Consider the following 20,446-nt stretch of genomic DNA (forward strand, 5'->3'; position numbering starts at 1 on the left):
TAATCGTAAGCCCCAGACCCTCAACATCTCCTGCTACAACCACCTGCCTGGGTAAGCACCTCCTCAAATCTCACACCCATACCTACTGGTAGCACAACCAGGCCTTGGTGGATAGTCCTGACTGTGGGCGGCACCAAGGCGATTATTAGGGGCCAACTAATCAAGGATGCAACCCTGTCCAGTAGGCAGCGACGAACGGCAGGCTACATTGGAAAGGGACATTGTCCGCCTCATGCACACTTACACAGCCCTCCCCTCTGATGCTGCCAGGCAAAGCCTTGAGAAGGACTGTAGGGACCTCAATTCCCTCATCACCTCCAAAGCAGAATATGAGCTCTGGATACTGAGATACAGGCATTGAGAACATTGGGAGAAGGCGGGCAGGTTATTGCTGGCACAAATGAGGCACACAGAGGCGGGGATGGCCATATCCACCATTATCACTGTCTTGGGAGCCCTGGTCACCAAACTGCAGAAGATGGCAGATGCCTTTACATTGTATTACAGGGTTGTTTATTCTCTGAGGCAGTCCCAGAGGCGGCACAGGCCATTTGCCTGGTCTCACAGACGAAGGGCATGGACCTGCGGTGGGGCGAGATCACCAAGGAGGAGATCGCGAAGGCCTTTTCGAACTTGCCCTATCACATGGCCCCAGGTGAAGCCAACTTTACAGACTAGTTCTACAGGAATACCATGGTGGTGGATCTGCTCTACAAAGACTTTCCTGCAGCAGACCCGTCGGGCTCCCAGGACCCCGATATCAGTTCTCCCCAAGCCAGCGAAGGACTCTCCTCTGTAGCAGTTAACATCCCATTACCTTGCTCAATGGGGATGTTAAGATAAGGGCTAGGATTCGTGCAACCAGCCCTCCTGTCCCTTATCCCCCACCATACACGAGAGGTGCTCTGGGCCGCTTGTTGCATAACCACCAGCGAACACTGGTGCATGCAGTATGGAAGGTGGTGGCCCTACTGGAGGAGACCCTGGCACTGCAGTTGGAGCCCAAGAAAGCCTTTGACAGGCTATAGTGGGACTACCTGGTTGCAGCACTCTGGATGTTTGGCCTGGTCAAGGATTTTATCTCTAATGTGTGCTGGCTCTACAGCTCTCCCTCGGTGCAGGTAACTGTGGAGACTTTCCCTCTGACACATTCCCAGCTCACAGAGGCACACAGCAGGAATGCTCGCCCTCCCCCCCTTGCTATTTCTCCTCAACATGGAGCCCTTGGTGGCAGTGTTGCGCCAGTAGGATCAGACTGTGGGACTACCTACACCCGGGGGACCCTTGACGCTGTACCTGTATGCGTATGACATCTTCCTTACCCTGTCTGATACTCCATACTCCATACTCCATACTCCACTCACCTTTGCAGCCATATCTGGACAAAGTGCAACTGGAGAAAAAGAGTGAGGCCCTCCCATTATCTAGGATGACCACATGCACTGCCATCGCTGGGTAGCCATTCCAGTGTAATACTTGGCATGAGTATTTAGGCATATTTGTTAACAGAGAACATAGTGATGGATAATCTCAACCCGCTCCTACATCGCTTGTGTTTGGCTTTTGCCTAGTGGTCCCACATAAATCTTTTGCAGTGGGATCTCACACACGCAGGGAAAACGGTACTGTTCCGCGATTCACCTATGTGCTAGGGATGCTTCTCCAGCGGATGCACCTCTTGGTGCTCAGTCAGGTGATAGGGCAATCAAAGCCTTTCTTTGGGGGCCCATTTGGCCATTCAGAAGCTCATCGTTCATAGGTCCGCAAGTGGCCTGAGCCTCCAGTCTGTGGAACATTACTGTATGGCCTATTGCCTGGAGCAGTTGGTATACATTTCTCACCTGGGTCTGTGACCCCCCAGTTTTGGGTCATGATAGAAAAATAACTTGTGGCGAGGGAGAAGGAAACATTTGCTCCCAGCTACAACACACTACCACCACCCTTTTCATTTGCATGACAAAAGGGCAGGAGAAAGTGGGACAAAGTCCATGCCCATATCTCTAATGTCCTTAAAACTATTCCAGGGCCAAATCAGCTTCAACAAATTGCCTTGCTCCATCAAAAGGTATACCAATCTAGGAAGCTGGGCTGTCTATGGAAAAAGCTGACAGCATGCATCCAAGGGCGAGGCCTAGTGATTGTGCTGGTGCCCAAGCGTTGGGTGACACAATCTGTAGTACGAGTTAGAATAGGCCCACCCACACATTTAAAGGTCCTGAAATCATTGACAGAGTGTGCGAACACTGAGTGCTGGAAAGTTTTTCTGTTTCCTATGGTTAGAAATTAGGTCCCTCATTGACAGAGGTTTGCACTCCTCATTAAGGCAAGTAAGATAAACACCAAAGGTTTATCTGTGCTTATCCTCTGGTAGCTTGGCACAGAGCAGTCAGGCTAAACTAAAGTATTTGTAACTTAAAAAGGAATTCTCTGCAGTGCAAAAGGATCCCTTTCAACCCAAGCTGGTCTCCAGACTACCAGTTGGGGGAAATCAGCTCTTTTGGTGAGGGCATGACACAGCTTATTCAGACGTAAGCGTGAACTGCCTCTCCCTCTCTCTGCCCAAGACAACTATCAGTATGCAGATGAACACAGATGTATCTCCTGTCGTACCCAGTCTTTCCTGTTTGTGGGTGTCTGGAGAGAATGCACAAATGTTGTGGTTGCCTAAACTTAGACGTGTATTCAGAGACGGTCTAAGGCATAGAATGGTTAAAGTAAGAAAATGCCATCTTTGTAACAGTGGCATTTTCAGAGCTGCAATTTAAAAAACAACTTTACCAAAAAATGTAGTTTTAAACGTGAGTGCAGACACCAAACTCAATATTTCTATCTTTTCCCAATTGGAAATTACACTTAGAAGATGTTCCAAGGTTTCCCCAATGCCTGTCTATGGGAGATATAGTCCTTGCAATAGTGAAAAACAAATTTCCGTTTTTGTACACTACTAGGACATGTTAAACTTAAAAAAAGGTACAAATGCAGCTTTTTAAATACACTGCTCCCTGCCCTTAGGGCCAACCAGGGCCTATCTTAGGGGTGACTTACATGCAATAAAAAAAAAAGGAAGGTTTGGGCCTGCCAGGTCAAAATGGAAGTTTAAAATGCACACACATGCTCTACAATAAGAGGCCTGAGACTTGTTTGAAAGGCTACCATAGTGGGTGGCACAACCAGTGCTGCAGGTCCACTAGTAGCATTTGATTTACAGGCACTGGGCATACAGTGCACATTACTAGGGACTTATCCATAATTGGCATATTTGATTTACTAATAAGCTAATGTTACTGTGTTGTAGAGTCAGCAAATGCACTTTAGCACTGGATAGCAGCAAATGCGGAGTTCAGCGCACAGTCAAAACATAAGGTCAGAAAGCAAAAAGTCACAGGAAACCACACCAAAAGATGTCAGGTCTAAATCCTATGTATTCTGGAAATTTCCATCAAAGAAAAGTGAGAGAATTTTCTTTTTAACTAATGTTAGACTAATGTTTTGGGTAAGAAAAAGTGCTAGCATCCACACTGGCCACACCACCCAGGACTCCTCAAGGTGCCTAGTGTTGAGAAATCTCTGGCTGGGGCTATGTTTTCCTGGATACTGGTCAACCAGAGGCCTGGACAAGCAGTTTAAATTGTCCTTGTAGAAAGCTAGTGTCCAAGCTCCTTGCTCTCCTTACAGGTGTTTCCTCACCTGCATTGAGACAGGCCTGGCTTGAATTTTTCTGAGGCCAAGAAAAAAATCCAAACACCCTTCCATGGATGAGGGTTGGTGGTCTGTGTTGTGTCCCAGCAAAAAGGCAGACATGGTTCAGATTTTTTTCTGAGGCTAAATAATCTAAACGGAGTACAGGTTCCTTGCTGGGGCACAGATGAGTGTTACTGTATCGCCATGAGGAGTGGGCAGTGTTTGTAATTTTCTGAGACTAAGAAAAAACACACCATCAATGCTCCTAAAGGGGCATATATGGTGAGTATGTGTTTGTGTGTGCCTGCATCCCAAGGAGCAAGAAGCTGTTGTGATTTTATTCTAAGACACTGCACACCATGAATCCAGCCTATGCAGTGGTTTTCTCTTTCACTGGATGCAGAAAAAAAAGACATTTGGGAGAGTAAAAGACGGGCAAATGTAAATTGCAGAAACCACATACGATGTCAAAGGCGGGCAGATGTGAATAACTAACTTATGCTCTCAGAAAACTTAAGGGTATACAAACTGAAAGGGCCTGAAGTTCACCAACCAAGATAGCCAAAGTAATCACCAATAACAGAAATGTTTTTAGAATAAGGGCCTGATGTAGATCTTGGCGGAGGGAACTACTGCATCATAAACATGATGGCTACCCAGTCCACCATAATTCAATTCCATTATAGCCTATGGAGATTATAAACCAGCGGAAGGGATATCCGTCACGTTTGTGACAGAGTATTCCATCTGCCGAGATCTAAATAAGACCCAAATCAAACTGGGAAGCTGTGCATCAGTTCAAGTAGTGATTTCGTCAAGAAAGGGAGGGACTGAGGTCAGGGCCTGACCATAGTCCTGCAAGAGCAGTTCCCCTTTCTATAGACTTAAGTGACCGAATGCGGAGAGCCAACATATCTCATACTGGATCCTCCTTGACAAATTAGAAGCAATCAGAATCAGCTGCATCCGATCCTCGGCTATTTCCAAGGTACTTTGTGCAAAAGTGGAATTGGTGGGGGTTGAGGACTTGGCAAAGAGATCCACAACAGGAAACTCTAATGTGGAATAGATTACCTCTGTCACCTAGGGGTGTAAAACCCAGCTCATAGTCCTTCAGCAAGAGAAGACTCAAGGCATCCATTCAAATTAGGGGAACCTGCAAGACAGACTTACTGGGAAGATTCTCTTATCAAAGCATCGAATCGCCTCCCAAAATAGGACCCACAAGCCTGTTTGTTAATTTAATGAATGGTAGTGGTGTTGTCCAACAGAACCTAGTTGTTGACCAGTGAGATGGAAGGGAGAAAAGTCTTTAAGGCAAGGCAGACCACCTGTAGCTCAAGCACGCATGTGCTGTTCTGACAGGCACCAAAGGCTAGGGCTCCATCATCTCGCTCAGATGAACGCCAGAGGCCAACAAGGAGGCGTCCATGACCAAAGTAGCATGATCCTAACCGGGGCTGAATGGTGACCCAATTGAAGGTCGGAGTGGTTAATCCACCAGTATAGATTCAGATTCACCAATCTTAAATCTGTAAATAAGCCAAGAGGCTTCTTTGGAGCTGCAGCTACTGACTTCAACACTGAACAGCTCGCAGGAGCCACCTGGCTTAAGACATCAATAGGATGAAGGTGGCAATGAGGCCTAGCAAGTGCAAAGCCTGCAGGATAGCCATTTGATTCAGACACTAGAAACAACATGCGAATAACTACAGTGCTTGAAGGAGGATTATGGCCTTCATAAGGGAAGTATAAAGCAGCCCGCAATAAAAGTAAGTCTTCATGTCAGAGTGGGGTAAGAGTTTTGGACATTGGTGTTAAAGCTCAGGACTGGAGAAGAGCCACTGTCCCAGAAGATGATACTAGACCAGTGTTAGGGATTCGCCTTCACCAGTCAGTCATCCTAATAAGGGAATGTGGAGACTCCTGCCCCCGCAGTGATCATGCCATGATCACCCATGCCTTAGTAAAGACACTTAGCACCGCTTTCAGTCCAAAAGAAAGAGTCGCAAACTGAATGTGTTGGGATACCTCGCTATGAACCGTAAGTAGCACCTCTGGGCAGGGAGAATTCCAAAATGGAACTAGCATTGCGGAGGTCCCGAGACACCATGCAAGTTTCTGAGTTCAAGGACAGCTGGACGTGCCTCAAGGACAGCATGTTGAACATAGATTCATGATGGGCCTTAAGCCTGTCAATCAAGTGGCTATGCTGGAGGAACAGTTATTTGACTTTTCCATGCCTCTATAGTCCAACCTGTAATGTCATGTTCTCCCAGATTGATGGCCTAGCCTTTCTTGCCCGACATCAACCATTTCTGGTCTCTTATAAAAAGACCATTCCTCAATATCCACCATTCCATAAGAGACTCCACCCCTCAGCTGCCTCAGCATGCAAGAAGCTGCTTGGGCCCATCCCTCCAGCACAACTTGAACAATCATACTTTGGTGTACCTTGCTGGCTCCCAAACACTGCCACTTCAAGGCACACATGCACTTGAACGTTGTTTCAAAAATACTGTGGTGCATCCATGATCCAATTATTTTTTCACAGTATTTGCAGACCTAACACGCTCACTGGTGTGTCAGCTCCCAACTTTACTCTGTTTTTATCTTGCCACATCCCATTACTTAAAGCCTCAGCAAACGATTATTTTGGAACACTGCAGAACTTGCCACATCTGGCTTCATGTTCACAAACCTTAGAAGACAGTATTTGTAATGTTTTTCAATTCGTGCTTTTATTTATCCATTTTCCAAACCATGCTACGCTGAACATAGGTCCCTGACAAAGGGTTCAAACTGAACGCATTGAGGCAATTGTGATTTTCTCAATGGCTTCATAAAGTGAATAAATAGAATGATTGAAGAATAATATATGCAGTATCATACTTAAGAAATATTTTGATTAAGAACATGAATAACAGGATTCAGCACATAAGCGCACTTCAAGTTGTGCAGTAGGAGGCAGAGGCCAACGCTTAACTGGTGTCTTAGTGAATTTACCTGTGACCTTGGGCTAAACAGATCATATCTTGATTTCACGAAAAATTGACTAAAGGCTATAACACATTATTAGAAACTATACTATTGGTCAGTACTATGGGACTCATTTAATCTCACTTCTTAATTAAAATGACATCAGCCAGAACCTGGGCTGCGTCGTCTTGTAAATGTACCTTCTCCTGTGTACATTTTATTTAATGTCTGGAAAACCCAAATGGAGCTCAAATGTTTTTGCTAGGATTGCTACATGTGTTGTCCGACAGACCTTGTGTTCCATGCCACTACAGTCAGTGGTTGGTAGGGGACTGCTTTACTAATTGGAGTGTTGTACTGCCAAGATTGTGTTTTCCACCCATTGCACTAAATAGGACTGTTTACCCGGTATAAGTAGGTGACTTAGGTGGGCTATTTCTGCAACACAAAAATGTTACAACACAAGACACAAAAGGCTACAATATCGGCTAACTTCTCAAACTCTAAATGAGGAGGAAAGCTATGAATAAGGGGGTGGGGGCAATGGTAAATATAGACACCTCGATTCATCTGGAAAATGAAGGGAAAGAATAATGTTAACTCAAGAAGGGTACTTTATTTTACAGACAATTTAGTATTTAATTTGTTAAAGTGTGTTCTCAGAATATGAAGCCCTAATAGGGGACTGAAAAAAAAAGTGGAGTACAAAAAATGTCAAATACTTTCACACGGAGGTGTAAGTAGGAGTCAGCAGTCATGAAAAGATGAGCAGTGAAGCTTTTTGCATTAGGAAATAGATGCGTGTTCTTCGTCCCTGCAAGCACAGAGATGTTTTCTTCAATCTGGTCATCGCAGGGAGAGCCATTCCTTGGAATCTGCCTGATGAAGACGCAACACTGTTGGCTACGCATTACTGCAATTTAACAACACAATTATTGTGTGACACTCAGAAGACTATTGAGGTGGTATCTCTAGCCTGAGAATTTGACCACTGTGCTGAACAGCTTATGAACCACTGCGACTTATGACTCTGCTACATATGTCAAGCAAATCAAAATTTCAGATCTTTTCTCAATATTATTCATAACTAGAAGCAATCTCATCAATGGTTAAATGAACTCCGGTTGTATACTGAATTTTATAAACTGCTGATGGTACAGTTTATGTACGTTTATCATTTATTACATGGTTTCCAGAACACACTGTATTTGTGGATATATTTATGGATTTTTCAAATCTATCTTTTTCTTTTATCTTTCTTGTTCACAAAGTAATTTTGCCATGATATTTGTGCAATATAAAAAAAACAATCCTCAAGTTTGAAAAGATCAGTACATTACTTATGCTCAAACATTACAAGAGTTTTATGAACTGAGTATGCAACGTTTGTAGAGGGCAACGAGGTGACCCCGGCATGCCTCACTTTTCACTTGAGGAACCCTACCTGACTTAGCTAGATAAACGTGCCTGGTTTAGTTCCCCTAGGGATTTTCAGCACATCAGCTCTGGCGGCAGGGGCATGCTGGCCGGGAGACACCACGATCCACAGAACAGGGGGTGTTTTCACACCATGCTCAGGGAGGAAATATCTTGAAAACGAAGAATGTGCTATCTTATATAGTTGAGCCTGTAGTACTTCTTTAAGGAACTGTGGATGGCGAATCAGAGCAATACTGTATTCTTGGCTAGTTGGAGAGGGATTGTCAGAGTTACTTTTCCAGTCCCTCCAATTTCCAAACAGTTCTTCTACTTAATGAGTTAAGATCATACAAGTACAGAAAAATGCTGATCCCTTTCAATGAATTAGTGATATGGGGATCTGGTCCATGTGATGGTAGCTTGAAAATTTGCTGGGTTTCAGTGGATCAATTAGGGGTTTTAAATATTTCTCAGCATTTAGAGTTGCCATGAGCTCCTCTGACTATATATAATTTGTTTGCAGTTTTAGTTAGCACAAACATGGCCTAAAGCCTTTTGAGGGATTACACTACACAAGGTCAGATATTTTGTTGAATTTTTTTTTTTTTTTTTTTAAGCATGGGGTAATTGCCCAGGATCACATGATGAGGCAGACACCAGGACTCAAACCTGTTATCCTAGTCCAAAGTTAGCAGCGTATGCCATTAGGCCACATCATCTCCCATTGGTGATACATAATAGATGATGGGATTAAAGTGCACTTAGAAACGAGAGCCGGTTGCCATCCAGTTATGGATTTTTTCCAATGCATTACATAATGATCCTCCTTACCACATTTATATTCTATTAGTTCCTTCTCTACCACCCATGATGCAGTGTAATTCTGGACCGAGTTAGGCCAAAATGCAATATGGAATACAACTAATAGTTAAATTGCAATTACCATTCCTCTACTGAATTGTATCTTAATTGCTATGGATCACAAAACCTACTTATCCCATTAAATCCTTTTTTTCGAGTGAGTTTGTTTTTATACCTTTTTGACACACAAAGAATATTAAAACGTTGCATTCTAAAGCCATAAAACAATCCGCCAACAAGAATTAAACACGAACAGCTGAATTTAAAAAAGCTAGATTAAATAAAACACTGGGAAATACATATTTACCCCCTTGGCATTTTCCCCTAAAAACCAGATCGAATAAGGGTTTTTTCCTAGCTAGCAGGAAATTATGAGGGAAAATCAACTCTTCAAAACTCCATACTATATTCTGAGGCATGTATCTAATTGCTCGGTTTCATTTTAGCAAAACACAAAAAAGGAGCAGAGTATTCACATTTCATTTTCTTGTAAATTATAATTTTTATCCATTTCAAAGAACTGCACTGTACGTTCTTTTTCAAGGTCATTCAAGGTAATAATAAAAAAGCTAAGGAACGCAAGACTCAAATTCCAAAGGTGCAGATGAACAATCTATTAGATGCTGCCAGACAACTCGATCAGGAAAAATTTCAACAAATCAGGTCAACCCTGCTCCAGCTTGCTAAACAGAACAGCAGCGGGACTAAACACCACTATTTCAAGTTCTTTATCTTGAAGTCATACCAGACAACCTAAAGATTTACAATATTAAAGTGTTTTCGTCTAAATGCGCTACCAAATGTATGTGTACATCATCAAGAAGTCGGTCCAAATTGCTTAAACATTACAGTCCTTTAATCACAGAATAAACTAATTGTTGAAATGAGTAACTTCATAAAATCTTTTCAAAGCTAACCACTAATTCTTCTATTAATGCCAAGAGAATTTGCCACCACCCGTGTGTTGGTACAGGCAGACCAAACCGTAGGCACAGAGAAGCTGTTTGCGGCCTTTGTTGTCCTCGAAGCCTGGCTAAGGGACTTTGGTCTGATCATTCGTCTCACACGACCCTCACTTCAGGAACTTGTCACCATGTTTGGACGAATATTATTCAGAAATGTTAAATCTTTGACACAAAATGTGGATCTACCACCTTATTCAGAGAATGTATGTGTCTGGAAATCTATGAAAGTCTACTGCCCTATTCTTACTCCATTTGCTTGTCTGAACAGTGGGAAGCCTGTGATGGAAGTACTTCAGACATATACATTTACACATTTCCCACTTTCTATTTGGGTCTGTATTATTCTGTGCTTGGGGGTGGGAGGGTTGGGGGCGTGCCACCTTCTGTAATTCTAATAGCGCAAGTGAACACGTGAACATGTAATGGCAGTGCTATCTTAAGCGGGTGTTCCCTAATCTGCACAGGTGAAAGGCCTCATGCAACTAAGGGACTCACATTGCCTCCACGTCCATGTCCAATTTCAGACACGGGTTCTGAGCCAAATAGGCCCTTCGACTCCTCAGACAATAACTCTGTATGTGGGTGCAGTCACTGGCCGCACCAGCCAGCAGAGGCATCTCTGTTTCCTCTTTATAGCGTTGGTGGCTGTCACCTGCATCAGACCAGAGCGGCTTTGAAGCAGCTGCTGCGTCCTTCAGTGAATGTTTCCCCACAGGGCACACGATTGCAGCTGCCCTGAGGGCAGCACATTCATGATAGTAGGGTGCACTATCCCAGTCTGTACCCATCTATGATAAGGGTCATAAAACGATGTTGGTATGAGGACAAAAGTCTTTATCTATACGTAAGTTACAGGTGTAAATAAATGAGTAGACCACTGGGATGCTTTGACATCACCCACTAAGGAATAACTGCAGTTATTCCCCTGCACCATCCTGTGAACCTTCATGGTCACTCTCTCACTCTAAATGTATGACCTCCAAAAAGCAGATGTTACTGTGGATTTTCCACACAGAAATGTGGAGTTTAAGGTTGGAAAATTATGCCACACCGGATTTTGGAAGACATTTTGCAGCTTTAATTTACACTTGCCATTGAAAAATAAATACTTTGGGTATCCTGCCTTTTTGCTTTACTCCCGAGTGAACATGCGAAATGGTACACTAATTAATGCAACATGTCAGTTAATTCCAAAATAAACGGCCCGAGTAGGAGTTTGGCGTACAAGATGACCTGTCTGCCAAACTTCAGACAGGGCGGTTGCTGCCATAATGGCTACCTCCTCGCCAGGCCCATTACGACTTTCCCGCCCATCAGCCCAGCGGGAAAGTGGCAGCATTGTCGCCGGCCCGTAATATAGCCAGCGCAATGTTGCCGCCCACAGGGTGCACCAGCAGACAGTCAACACTGTGAGGGTGTTGAGCAGGGGGACCCCTGCACTGCTAATGCCAAGTGCATCAGCAGTGCAGGGCTCCCTCCGTGGCCCCCTGCACCTGTTCCCCGCCAGCCTTTTCATAGCAGTGAAACCACCATGAAAAGGCTGGCGGAGAACCAGGTCATAATCAGTAGGGAGTTGATGAGTTTAGTGCTGCTCTGGCTGACTGAGATCGACCGCTGTCAGTCTGTTGGAAATATTGTTCCTGGTGGAGACAGCAGTAGTTTGGCGGTCTGACTAATCTGGCGGTGGGCAGTCTCAAAACTGCCCTCCTCGTAATGAGGCCCTAAATCAAGAATGACCTCAGAGGCTGACCTTTCTACTTTCTTTCCAAGCAAAAAACCATTACTATTCATTTCGAAATTTCCACTAAGATAGGCAATTTTGTGGCAATATTCTTAACATTCATTACACTTAGCTAACAAAAGCTACAGAATGCACTTGCTCTGCAAACGTCTGCAACAGTGTTCAGTTTGTTGAGTATTGCTTCAAAATTTAAATGAGTTGCACATGTTTAATGTGCAAAGAACACTTACCCCTGGTTTCGTTTTTTACCCACTGGTTTATTATGGATGCTGCTGCGTTGCGGTCCTCAAAATCCACACTTCTGACTTCACTCTGAAACACCTCTTTGTTTCGTGCCATAAAGGAAGCTTCCATTTTAAATCCACTCTTTGAGAACACTCCATTGGCATTTAAAACAATGTCTTTATTCTTTTTTGAAACAAGAACTTTGTTGATCTTCTTAAGGATTTTACCAACTCCTTTATGCAAGGAAACAAGAAATACAAACTGATGTAGTCATATGCTCACAAGAATAAGCTTTATTTGAGCTACATGTTTCATACAGAAGAATGCACATTTTAAGAAAAGAATCGGAGGTTAAATGTAACAAGAACATAAAATATTATGTATAAAAGTTATAAAACGTCACTCATATTTTCAAGCATAAGAAACAGGACCCAGTTCACAAAACCCTGGCTAACAATCTTGGACACCTACCTTTGTAGAGTTACTCCTAAGTGTGGAGTAAATTTCAGACTTTAGAAACAGTACTTCCGTAAATTTGAGAGCAATAAATTCTCTGACGTACTCTAATGAACCAGTTACTTAATGGTAATCTTCATTATCCTGATTCCAATTCCTCCTCATTCCAGTCCCCGTTAAATGAGACAGGAAGCCTCAATTAGTTAGCACTGTGACGAGGAGGACCGAAATGAGGAGTTGATGGCTATAATTTGCATAAAATGCATTTACACCGGTATTTACAAGTGTTTTCAAAGTGGGACAAATATGAGACATACTATCAACTTACACAAGTTTGTGGGTGTTTATCTACTTTGTCTTTATGCCCCCCCCCCCCCCCAAAAAAAAAAAAAAAAAAAAAACACAACACACACACACACACACACACACACACACACACCAAACCACAATTCTGCTCCTAACACCAAACATGTGAATGCAGAAATGTTGCCATACTGGCGGATGTTCCACATTCATGAAGACACCTTGCAAATGAAAAATTGTATTCGGTTGGATTCTGACGAGCAGTATGCAGGACGGACGTTTGTCAAGTAGCTTTTTTGCATTCTCAAAAGCCACTTCGTTATAGAAAAAAAAAAAATCTCTTAGTTGTATCCACGCTGAAGAATCGTGAATAGCCTTTAAGACAAACACCCCGGGCAATGGCTGGGGGAACTGAAGTGACAAGGTTATTTGTGAGTAGATATTGAAAGCAATTCTTACCTCTTATTCCTAATCCTAAATTGCTGCTTGCATCCAGAGTTTATTGTACTGCAGTAACGTTTACCAATCTGATTATTGTTCATTTAAATGTTTTAGACGATGGCCTTCTGTACCTCTTATTAATCAACTTTAACGCCATGAAGATTAGATGGAGCTTGCTTTCCACCAAGCGCTTTGTTTTTTTTGTAACCGAAACCTGCTCGATGTCAAACGGTTCTAGAGCATCATTCTCCATGAGTTGGTTTAGTTAATGTATAACTTGGTGAAAACCCTTCATGTCAGAAAAACATCCGTACATTCCTTTTTCAAAGGACAACGTAGTTCCATTTTTGTCCTACGTGGAAACCCTTGGCACCCCTCATCTTCGAAATCCAGGGGAATCCACAATATTCCTACCACACAGCACTGCCCCACTTGTGCCAATAAAAATGCTGTACCACTTCTGTGGCTGGGCCTAGTGCTCACAACAGGAATGCATCAAACAAAGGTCAATGTTAGCCCTCGATTGAGGACTCCCACTGACCTCGGTTTGATCTACTCCTGCCGTGGGCACCTGGCCCAACTACACAAGTGGCACAGCGTTGTTATTGGCACAAGTGGAGCAATGCTGGGTGGTAGGAATTTTGTGGAATCCTGTGAATTCTGGAAGTTTTCATCACAAAAATGTACGGAAAATGTATGATTTCATGCAAAGTTTGATGTTGCTGGACACTGTGGATAAGAAAGCCATGTGGGATTCATGCAAGGCACACCACTCTGAAATTTCCAGTTGTCTAATTTTCAAAAATGTCTGTGGTTGGTAGGTTTCTATGGGTGGCGGCCCAGCGTGGCCCCAAATCCACAGGGTTAGCCCAATTGCTGATCTCTTCACGTAGCAGTTTAGGGCCTTGTGTGTGTGTCAAGGTCTCTTGGCCCATCCACACAAGTTAGGTTCCATTTTTATTGACAGACTTTGGGGAATGCTGTGTGGTAGGAAATGTGTGTCTCCGTACCAATTTCAGACGTTTTCCTCACAGAAATCTGAGGAAATGTGTTTTTCATCCAGGTTAGAGGTTTGCAGGGCATTGTGGGTAAGAAAATGGTGTGGAATGCATGTGAAGCCCACCACCCTGGACTCCCTCAGATGACTAGTTTTCCGAAGTGTCTGAGTCTGCTAGGTTTTTGCAGGTGGCAGCCTACCCAAGCCCAAAAAGTGCAGCTTTTTCGCCATTGCAAGTGTGACAATATTGGGAGTTACCTACATTCTCCTGGCTCATATGTAAAAATAGCACACAAGAACCAAGTGTCCTCATGTTTGTCATTGGGATGGGATGGGATGGGATGGGATGGGATGGGATGGGATGGGATGGGATGGGATGGGATGGGATGGGATGGGATGGGATGGGATGGGATGGGATGGGATGGGATGGGATGGGATGGGATGGGATGGGATGCTTTAGTTCGCGCAGGAGCAGAAAGACAGATAAGGTTTTAGGGGTAAGGATGAAACCTAAGTGTTAGGATGGTCAAGACCCACCACATATACTTTTAATAAAGTAATCATACTCCCATATAGTGGGCTTTCTGGCACCCAAGGGGGGGGGGGTAGAAAAAGGTAATTACCCCCATCTACCCCCCAGTGGGGCAGAAAGACTGTTGCCCCCTTTGATTTAAAGGCCGGCGGCATGGCCAAGCCCATGCTTGACAGCCACTACCCCAATACTTTTAGTTAAAAAAATTTGATGGAGTCTAGAGGGTTTTCTGAGCACCATGGGGGTAGACAGATCTGGGGGTAATTACCAAAATCTGTATTCATAGGGTGGGCACAAGGACTATTGCCCCATTTATTTGGCAGCCCTCCACCCTTTATTTAACAGGGAAAAAAAAGCTCTCCCTGGCGTTAAGTGGGCTTTCTGCCCCAACCCTTGGGGACAGATCAGGGGTAATTTCCCCATTTCCCCCCCCCCCCCCCCCCCCAGGGGGGTAGAAAAACTGTTTCCACATTTAATTGGGCTGGAGGCATGCTGGGCAGCCCCTATCCCTAAATCTTTATATAACTAAAACATTTCTGGTGTCTAGTGGGCTTTCTGAGAAGCAGATTGGGGGTAATTGCCCCCATCATCTGACCTCAGACAGACTAAAATATACAAGTTTCCAAGGGGAATCCCTGCCTGGGAATCCCTCTCCTGTGGCGATCCCCAAACAGGGATCCACTGGATAGAGGCATCATTGGAAAGGGGATATTCTTCACTCTCCAACGATGTGTCTACTGTAAAAATCAGTGCTTCAGGGCCAAGATATGCCCTGCAGCACTGATTCGGTGGAAGTAAAATGAGCCAACCAGCTCTTTTTACTTCAATTTTACTGCAATGACATCAGATAACCTTTTGCCCTGGTCGCCATTGCAGGAAAAAAAAAAAAAAACAGGCTTCTCAGGAAGCTCTTCCCAAGCAACCTGATGAAATAATAAAATAAAGGACTCCCTCTAATGCAGAGCACCAGAGGGGCCTATATAACCCTCCCCAGTGTCTGTCAATGGCAAACACAGACACTGGTGAGTAGTGCGGGCGTCAGCCACTGGCTGATGTCCGCACTTAAGCGGTAAACTGAGGAAATAGAAATCTGTATTCTAAATAGTGAAGTATCAGGAATGGACTGAGTTATTAATGTGGCCTGTTGTAAGTAAGGTCACAAGAATGAAGAGTTCCACTATTTATTACAGGTCATAAAATGTGTATTTTGAGGCTACATCACCGGAAAAGGCTTAATTGACAGAACAATAATACTTTGTTTCCAGTGACAAAATTAGTTTATTTGGGGTAGAAACATTTTTAACAGGGAAGTTAATCTCAATGTAGGGCTACTGGGACCTCACTTTAGGGGATGGACAATACTATTGCCCTAGAGTGACTAGAGGCTGTTGAAACGTTTTGACAAGGGTTCCAGATATAGTATCAGCAAAGTACCTCGCAGGATTTCAAACAGGCACTAACATTCTAAACCACACATGGCAAATGGGTGTAATAAAGGCCCCTGATTGCAGTACTTTGTAAGCAGAAAAAGTAAAGGGTGAAATCAACAACAGAAAAAAAAGCAACAGGCTTAGCCAACTATTTCTTCTGGGTATTAAACATGTAACCACTGAGCCTCATTGTCAAGCAGATGAGCACAAAGGCTCCTGAAATAAAAAAATATAAGGGAAATGGCAGATATGCTTCTTGTCAAAGGTCTAGGTTAAACAGGTGGGGATTACTAACCAAAATAAGAGAATGGAGGTGAATATGTCTGTATATTATAATTGGATTCTGCCCACTACATCTTTCCGGACACCATTTTCAAATACCAAGACGTATTCAAACTACATGGTAAGAACCAGCTTAATCTTTTATATAATTGGGCATACTTGATCACAGGCCAATATATGTGGGGCTTGCGGGTAAACTAATGGGTCCGAGTAAAGTAAAGAGATCGAGGGATACACTCTATGTCCAAAAGAATGGTTTTGTGAAGGCGATGACATCTTATTAACCAAACTAATAACCGTTACATAGGTGAATGTAGCAGCTTTTGGGACGTCACTTGACCCTTTACTAAATGGAATTTTAAGTAATAAAAAAATAACATATCAATGATTTCAGCAACAGGAGGAAAGATGAGACACGGGAATTTGGAAGAAGTAGTGCAGGCTGTCATTTGTGGAGTTTCATACTCACTTTTGAATACCACAGTGTGCGTTGTAGAAAGAAATGCAGCGGTACTCTGCTAAACTCATGGCTTGGTCATGGATACTGAAAGGCTTGATTTTTATTTTTTCCTGTATGATTCAAAGTATTTGTGAAAGAAGACAAAATTATTCTTACTGCCTAGAGAGCCGAGTGAGTGCTGTAATTATTTGATGGGGTAAATTAGGCCAACAAACTGGTTTAGGGAATGGTTGGTTAAAAAATAAAACGCTGCAAGTAATAGGTAATTGTGTGTAGAATTTGGCTTTAACCCCTTTGACGCCATGGACGTAATGGTTACGTCTATGGCTGCGCCTGTGTGGCACCATGGACGAAACCATTACGTCCATTAACGGCCCTCGGGGGAAATCGCTTCCCCTTACACCCCCGACCCCCCCAGTGACATCTGATGAGGTCAGCATGTGAAAGCGTGCTGACCTCAGAGGTCAGCATGTGAAAGCGTGCTGACCTCAGAGGTCACCTCCCATCGCTATGGAAGCATGCTTCCAGCGCGATTGCAGAAGAGAAATGCTCAGCATTTCTCTTACGCTTGGGAGGAGGGGGCCGGCAGAGACTTGAAAGGAAAGGCCTTTCCTTTCATGTCTCTGCAAGCATTTCTGCTGCCCGATCGCAATGAGATCGGGCAGCAGAAATGCAGACTAAACACCAGGGAATTCTTTTCTTTTTTGAATGGACATAAGGGGAGCGGCCCCTTGGGCAAGGGCCGTTCCACGGGGGGCACATTACTGTTGGCCATTTCTGTCCCCCTTTTGTTGTTTTTTTTTCTTTTATGTTTAGGGAGCGACCCCTTCAGCAAGGGTCGCTCCCTGGGGGGGCCAAATTGTTCTAGGCCATTTTTGCCCCCCGGGGGCTGAAACCACTGGACACCAGGGAATTTTTTTTTATCTTATACTTACGTATAAGGGGAGCGGCCCCTTGGGTAAGGGTCGCTCCCCAGGGGGGCAAATAATTTTTAGGCCATTACTGCCCCCGGGGTGGAGGGGAGTGCAGAAACAACTAGCCACCAGGGATTGGTGTGTGTGTTTGTGTGTGTGTGCATGTGTGTGTTTTGTTTGGGGGGGGGGGGGGCTGCTCCTTGGGCAAGGGTCGCTTCCCATGGGGGCACATTACTGTTGGCCATATCTGCCCCCCTTTGGGGCAGATCAGCCTATTTGTGAAAGGCCCATCTGCCGCCAAGGGGTGCAGAAAGCCCACCAGAGACCAGGGAAGATTTTTTCAAAATAAGAGGGTGGGGGTATGACCATACCCCCATCCCAAATAAATGGGGCCAAAGTTGTTCTGCCCACCAGTTGGCAGATGGGGCAATTACCCCCCGAGCCACACCCCGGAGGGTGGGGGTAGAAAGTCTACAAGAATGCATGGAATAAAAAAAAATAAAAAAAAAAAATAGTGTGGTGGTGGGCTACCAACCAGTATGGGCCTGGGTATGCCCCTACCCCAAATGATGGGGTTAACAGTCTTTCAGCTCTCCCCCGCACAATAAAACATTTTATCCCATGGCAAGCAAGAAGACATTTGATTCTTTTTGGTTTTACATTTGGGCCAAGAGAGCTTGGTAACTCAAAATCGTCCAACTTGGAATGGTGAGGGCTGCACTTTTTTGACTTTGGGAAGCCCCCATGTAGAAAAATCCACACGACCCAGACACATCTGAAAAAGAAACATCTGGTTGATTCCAGGGTGGTGTGCTTCACATGCACCCCCGCACCATTTTCTTACCCACAATGCCCTGCAAACCTCCAACTTGGCTGAAAATCACACATTTTTCCCACATTTTTGTGATGGAACCTTCCGGAATCTGCAGGAATCCACAAAATTCCTACCACCCAACATTGTCCCATCTATACCGATAAAATTTCTGCCGCACTTGTCAGACTAAAAATGTTTTTTTTTCCAAACTGCCTTTTTGGACCCGCTTTGGTTGCCCCGTCAATTTCAACATGTTTTTGACTCTTCCCTGTCACAGGCACTTGGCCCACCAACACAAGTGAGATATCATTTTTACTGGGAGACTGAGGGGGAACGTTGGGTGGTAGGAAATTTGTCCTGGTGCGGTGATTCCCACACAGAAATGTGGGAAAAAGTTATTTTTTAGCTAAATTTAAGGTTTGCTGAGGATTCTGGGTAAGAAATCATTGGGGGGATCCACTCAAGTCACACCTCTCTGGACTCCCTCGGGTGTCTAGTTTTCAGAAATGTCTGGGGTTGGTAGGTCTCCCTAGACTGCTGATGAGCCCAGGACCAAAAACGCAGGTTGCCCGCGCGCCTCCCCCCCAAAAAATAGTTAGTTTTGTATTTGATCATTCTGATGTGTCCAGATAGTGTTTTGGGGCATTTCCTGTCGCAGGCACTAGGCCTACCCACACAAGTGAGGTATCATTTTTAATCGGGAGACTTGGGGGAATGCTGGGGTGAAGGGAATTTGTGGCTTCTCTCAGATTCCAGAACTTTCAGTCACCGAAATGTGAAGAGAAAGTGTTTTTTTAGCCAAAATGAGGTTTGCAAAGGATTCTGGGTAACAAAACCTGGTGAGAGCCCAACAAGTCACCCCATCTTGGATTCCCCAAGGTGTCTAGTTTTCAAAAATGCACAGGTTTACTAGGTTTCCCTATTGGCTCTGGGTACCTAGGGTTCTTGATAAACCTACAAGCCCTATATATCCCCGCAACCAGAAGAGTCCAGCAGACATAACGGTATACTGCTTTCAAAAATCTGACATTGCAGGAAAAAGTTACAAAGTAAAACAGAGAAAAATGGCTGTTCTTTTCCCCTCAATTTCAATATTTTTTTATTTCAGTTTATTTTCTTTAGGAAACCAAATTACCCATTGTTGAATTCAGAATTTAGTCTACTTTTCAGAAAGGTTTAGGTTTCTGGGATCCAGCATTGGTTTCACACCCATTTCTGTCACTGACTGGGCTGAAAGCACACACAAAAAAAAAAATTGGGTTTTCTGATTTAAGTCTTCTTGTTCCTGAAAGCAGGGAAGCTGGTGATTTTAGCACCGCAAACCCTTTGTTGGTGCCATTTTCAGGGAAAAAACACAAGTCTTCTTCTGCGGCCCTTTTTACCCATTTGTTTGAAAAAAACTAAATTTTCAATGTATTTTGGCTAATTTCTTGGTCTCCTTCAGGGGAACCCACTAAGTCTGGGTACCTCTAGAAGCCCTAGGATGTTGGTAAAAAGGACGTAAATTTGGTGTGGGTAGCTTATGTGGACAAAAGGTTATGAGGGCCTAAGTGTGAACTGCCCCAAATAGCCAAAAAAAGGCTTGGCACCTTAGGGGGAAAAGGCCTGGCAGCAAAGGGGTTAAGTCACAACTCAAATAAAATTCAGTCATCCTGGATTTAGTGTCGATTATCTTGAATTTGCTAAACTGATATTTTCTTATGTTTTTCTTTTCAGGAGTGGAAAACTAGTACCCCATTGAGGTCCAATACACTGTTAAATCTGCACCTGAATGATAGTTTGGCCTGAATAATTACACTTCTATATGCTTAGACAGGGGTGTCTGCAAACTAGGGTACTAGTTGTGCGCATTTCCAACTTCAAAAGACTGGTTCATTCTTCTGCTGGGTTCTGGGTAATTTATTGTTAACAATTAGATTTACAAGTATACCAGGTTGTGTGAACGT

At 43.9% G+C, this 20,446-nt stretch overlaps 1 protein-coding gene across 1 annotated transcript in view; it reads right to left on the reverse strand.

Annotated features, from left to right (window-relative positions):
- Window positions 1-20,446, reverse strand: part of SERPINE2 (serpin family E member 2) — a 220,255-nt gene that overhangs the window by 125,921 nt on the left and 73,888 nt on the right. The window contains exon 3 of the mRNA XM_069213484.1: window positions 11,877-12,104. Coding sequence (XP_069069585.1) covers window positions 11,877-12,104 — 228 coding nt within the window. The remainder of the gene's footprint in view (window positions 1-11,876; window positions 12,105-20,446) is intronic.

Source organism: Pleurodeles waltl, chromosome 11 (genome assembly GCF_031143425.1).
Source record: "Pleurodeles waltl isolate 20211129_DDA chromosome 11, aPleWal1.hap1.20221129, whole genome shotgun sequence".
Lineage (NCBI taxonomy): Eukaryota > Metazoa > Chordata > Amphibia > Caudata > Salamandridae > Pleurodeles > Pleurodeles waltl.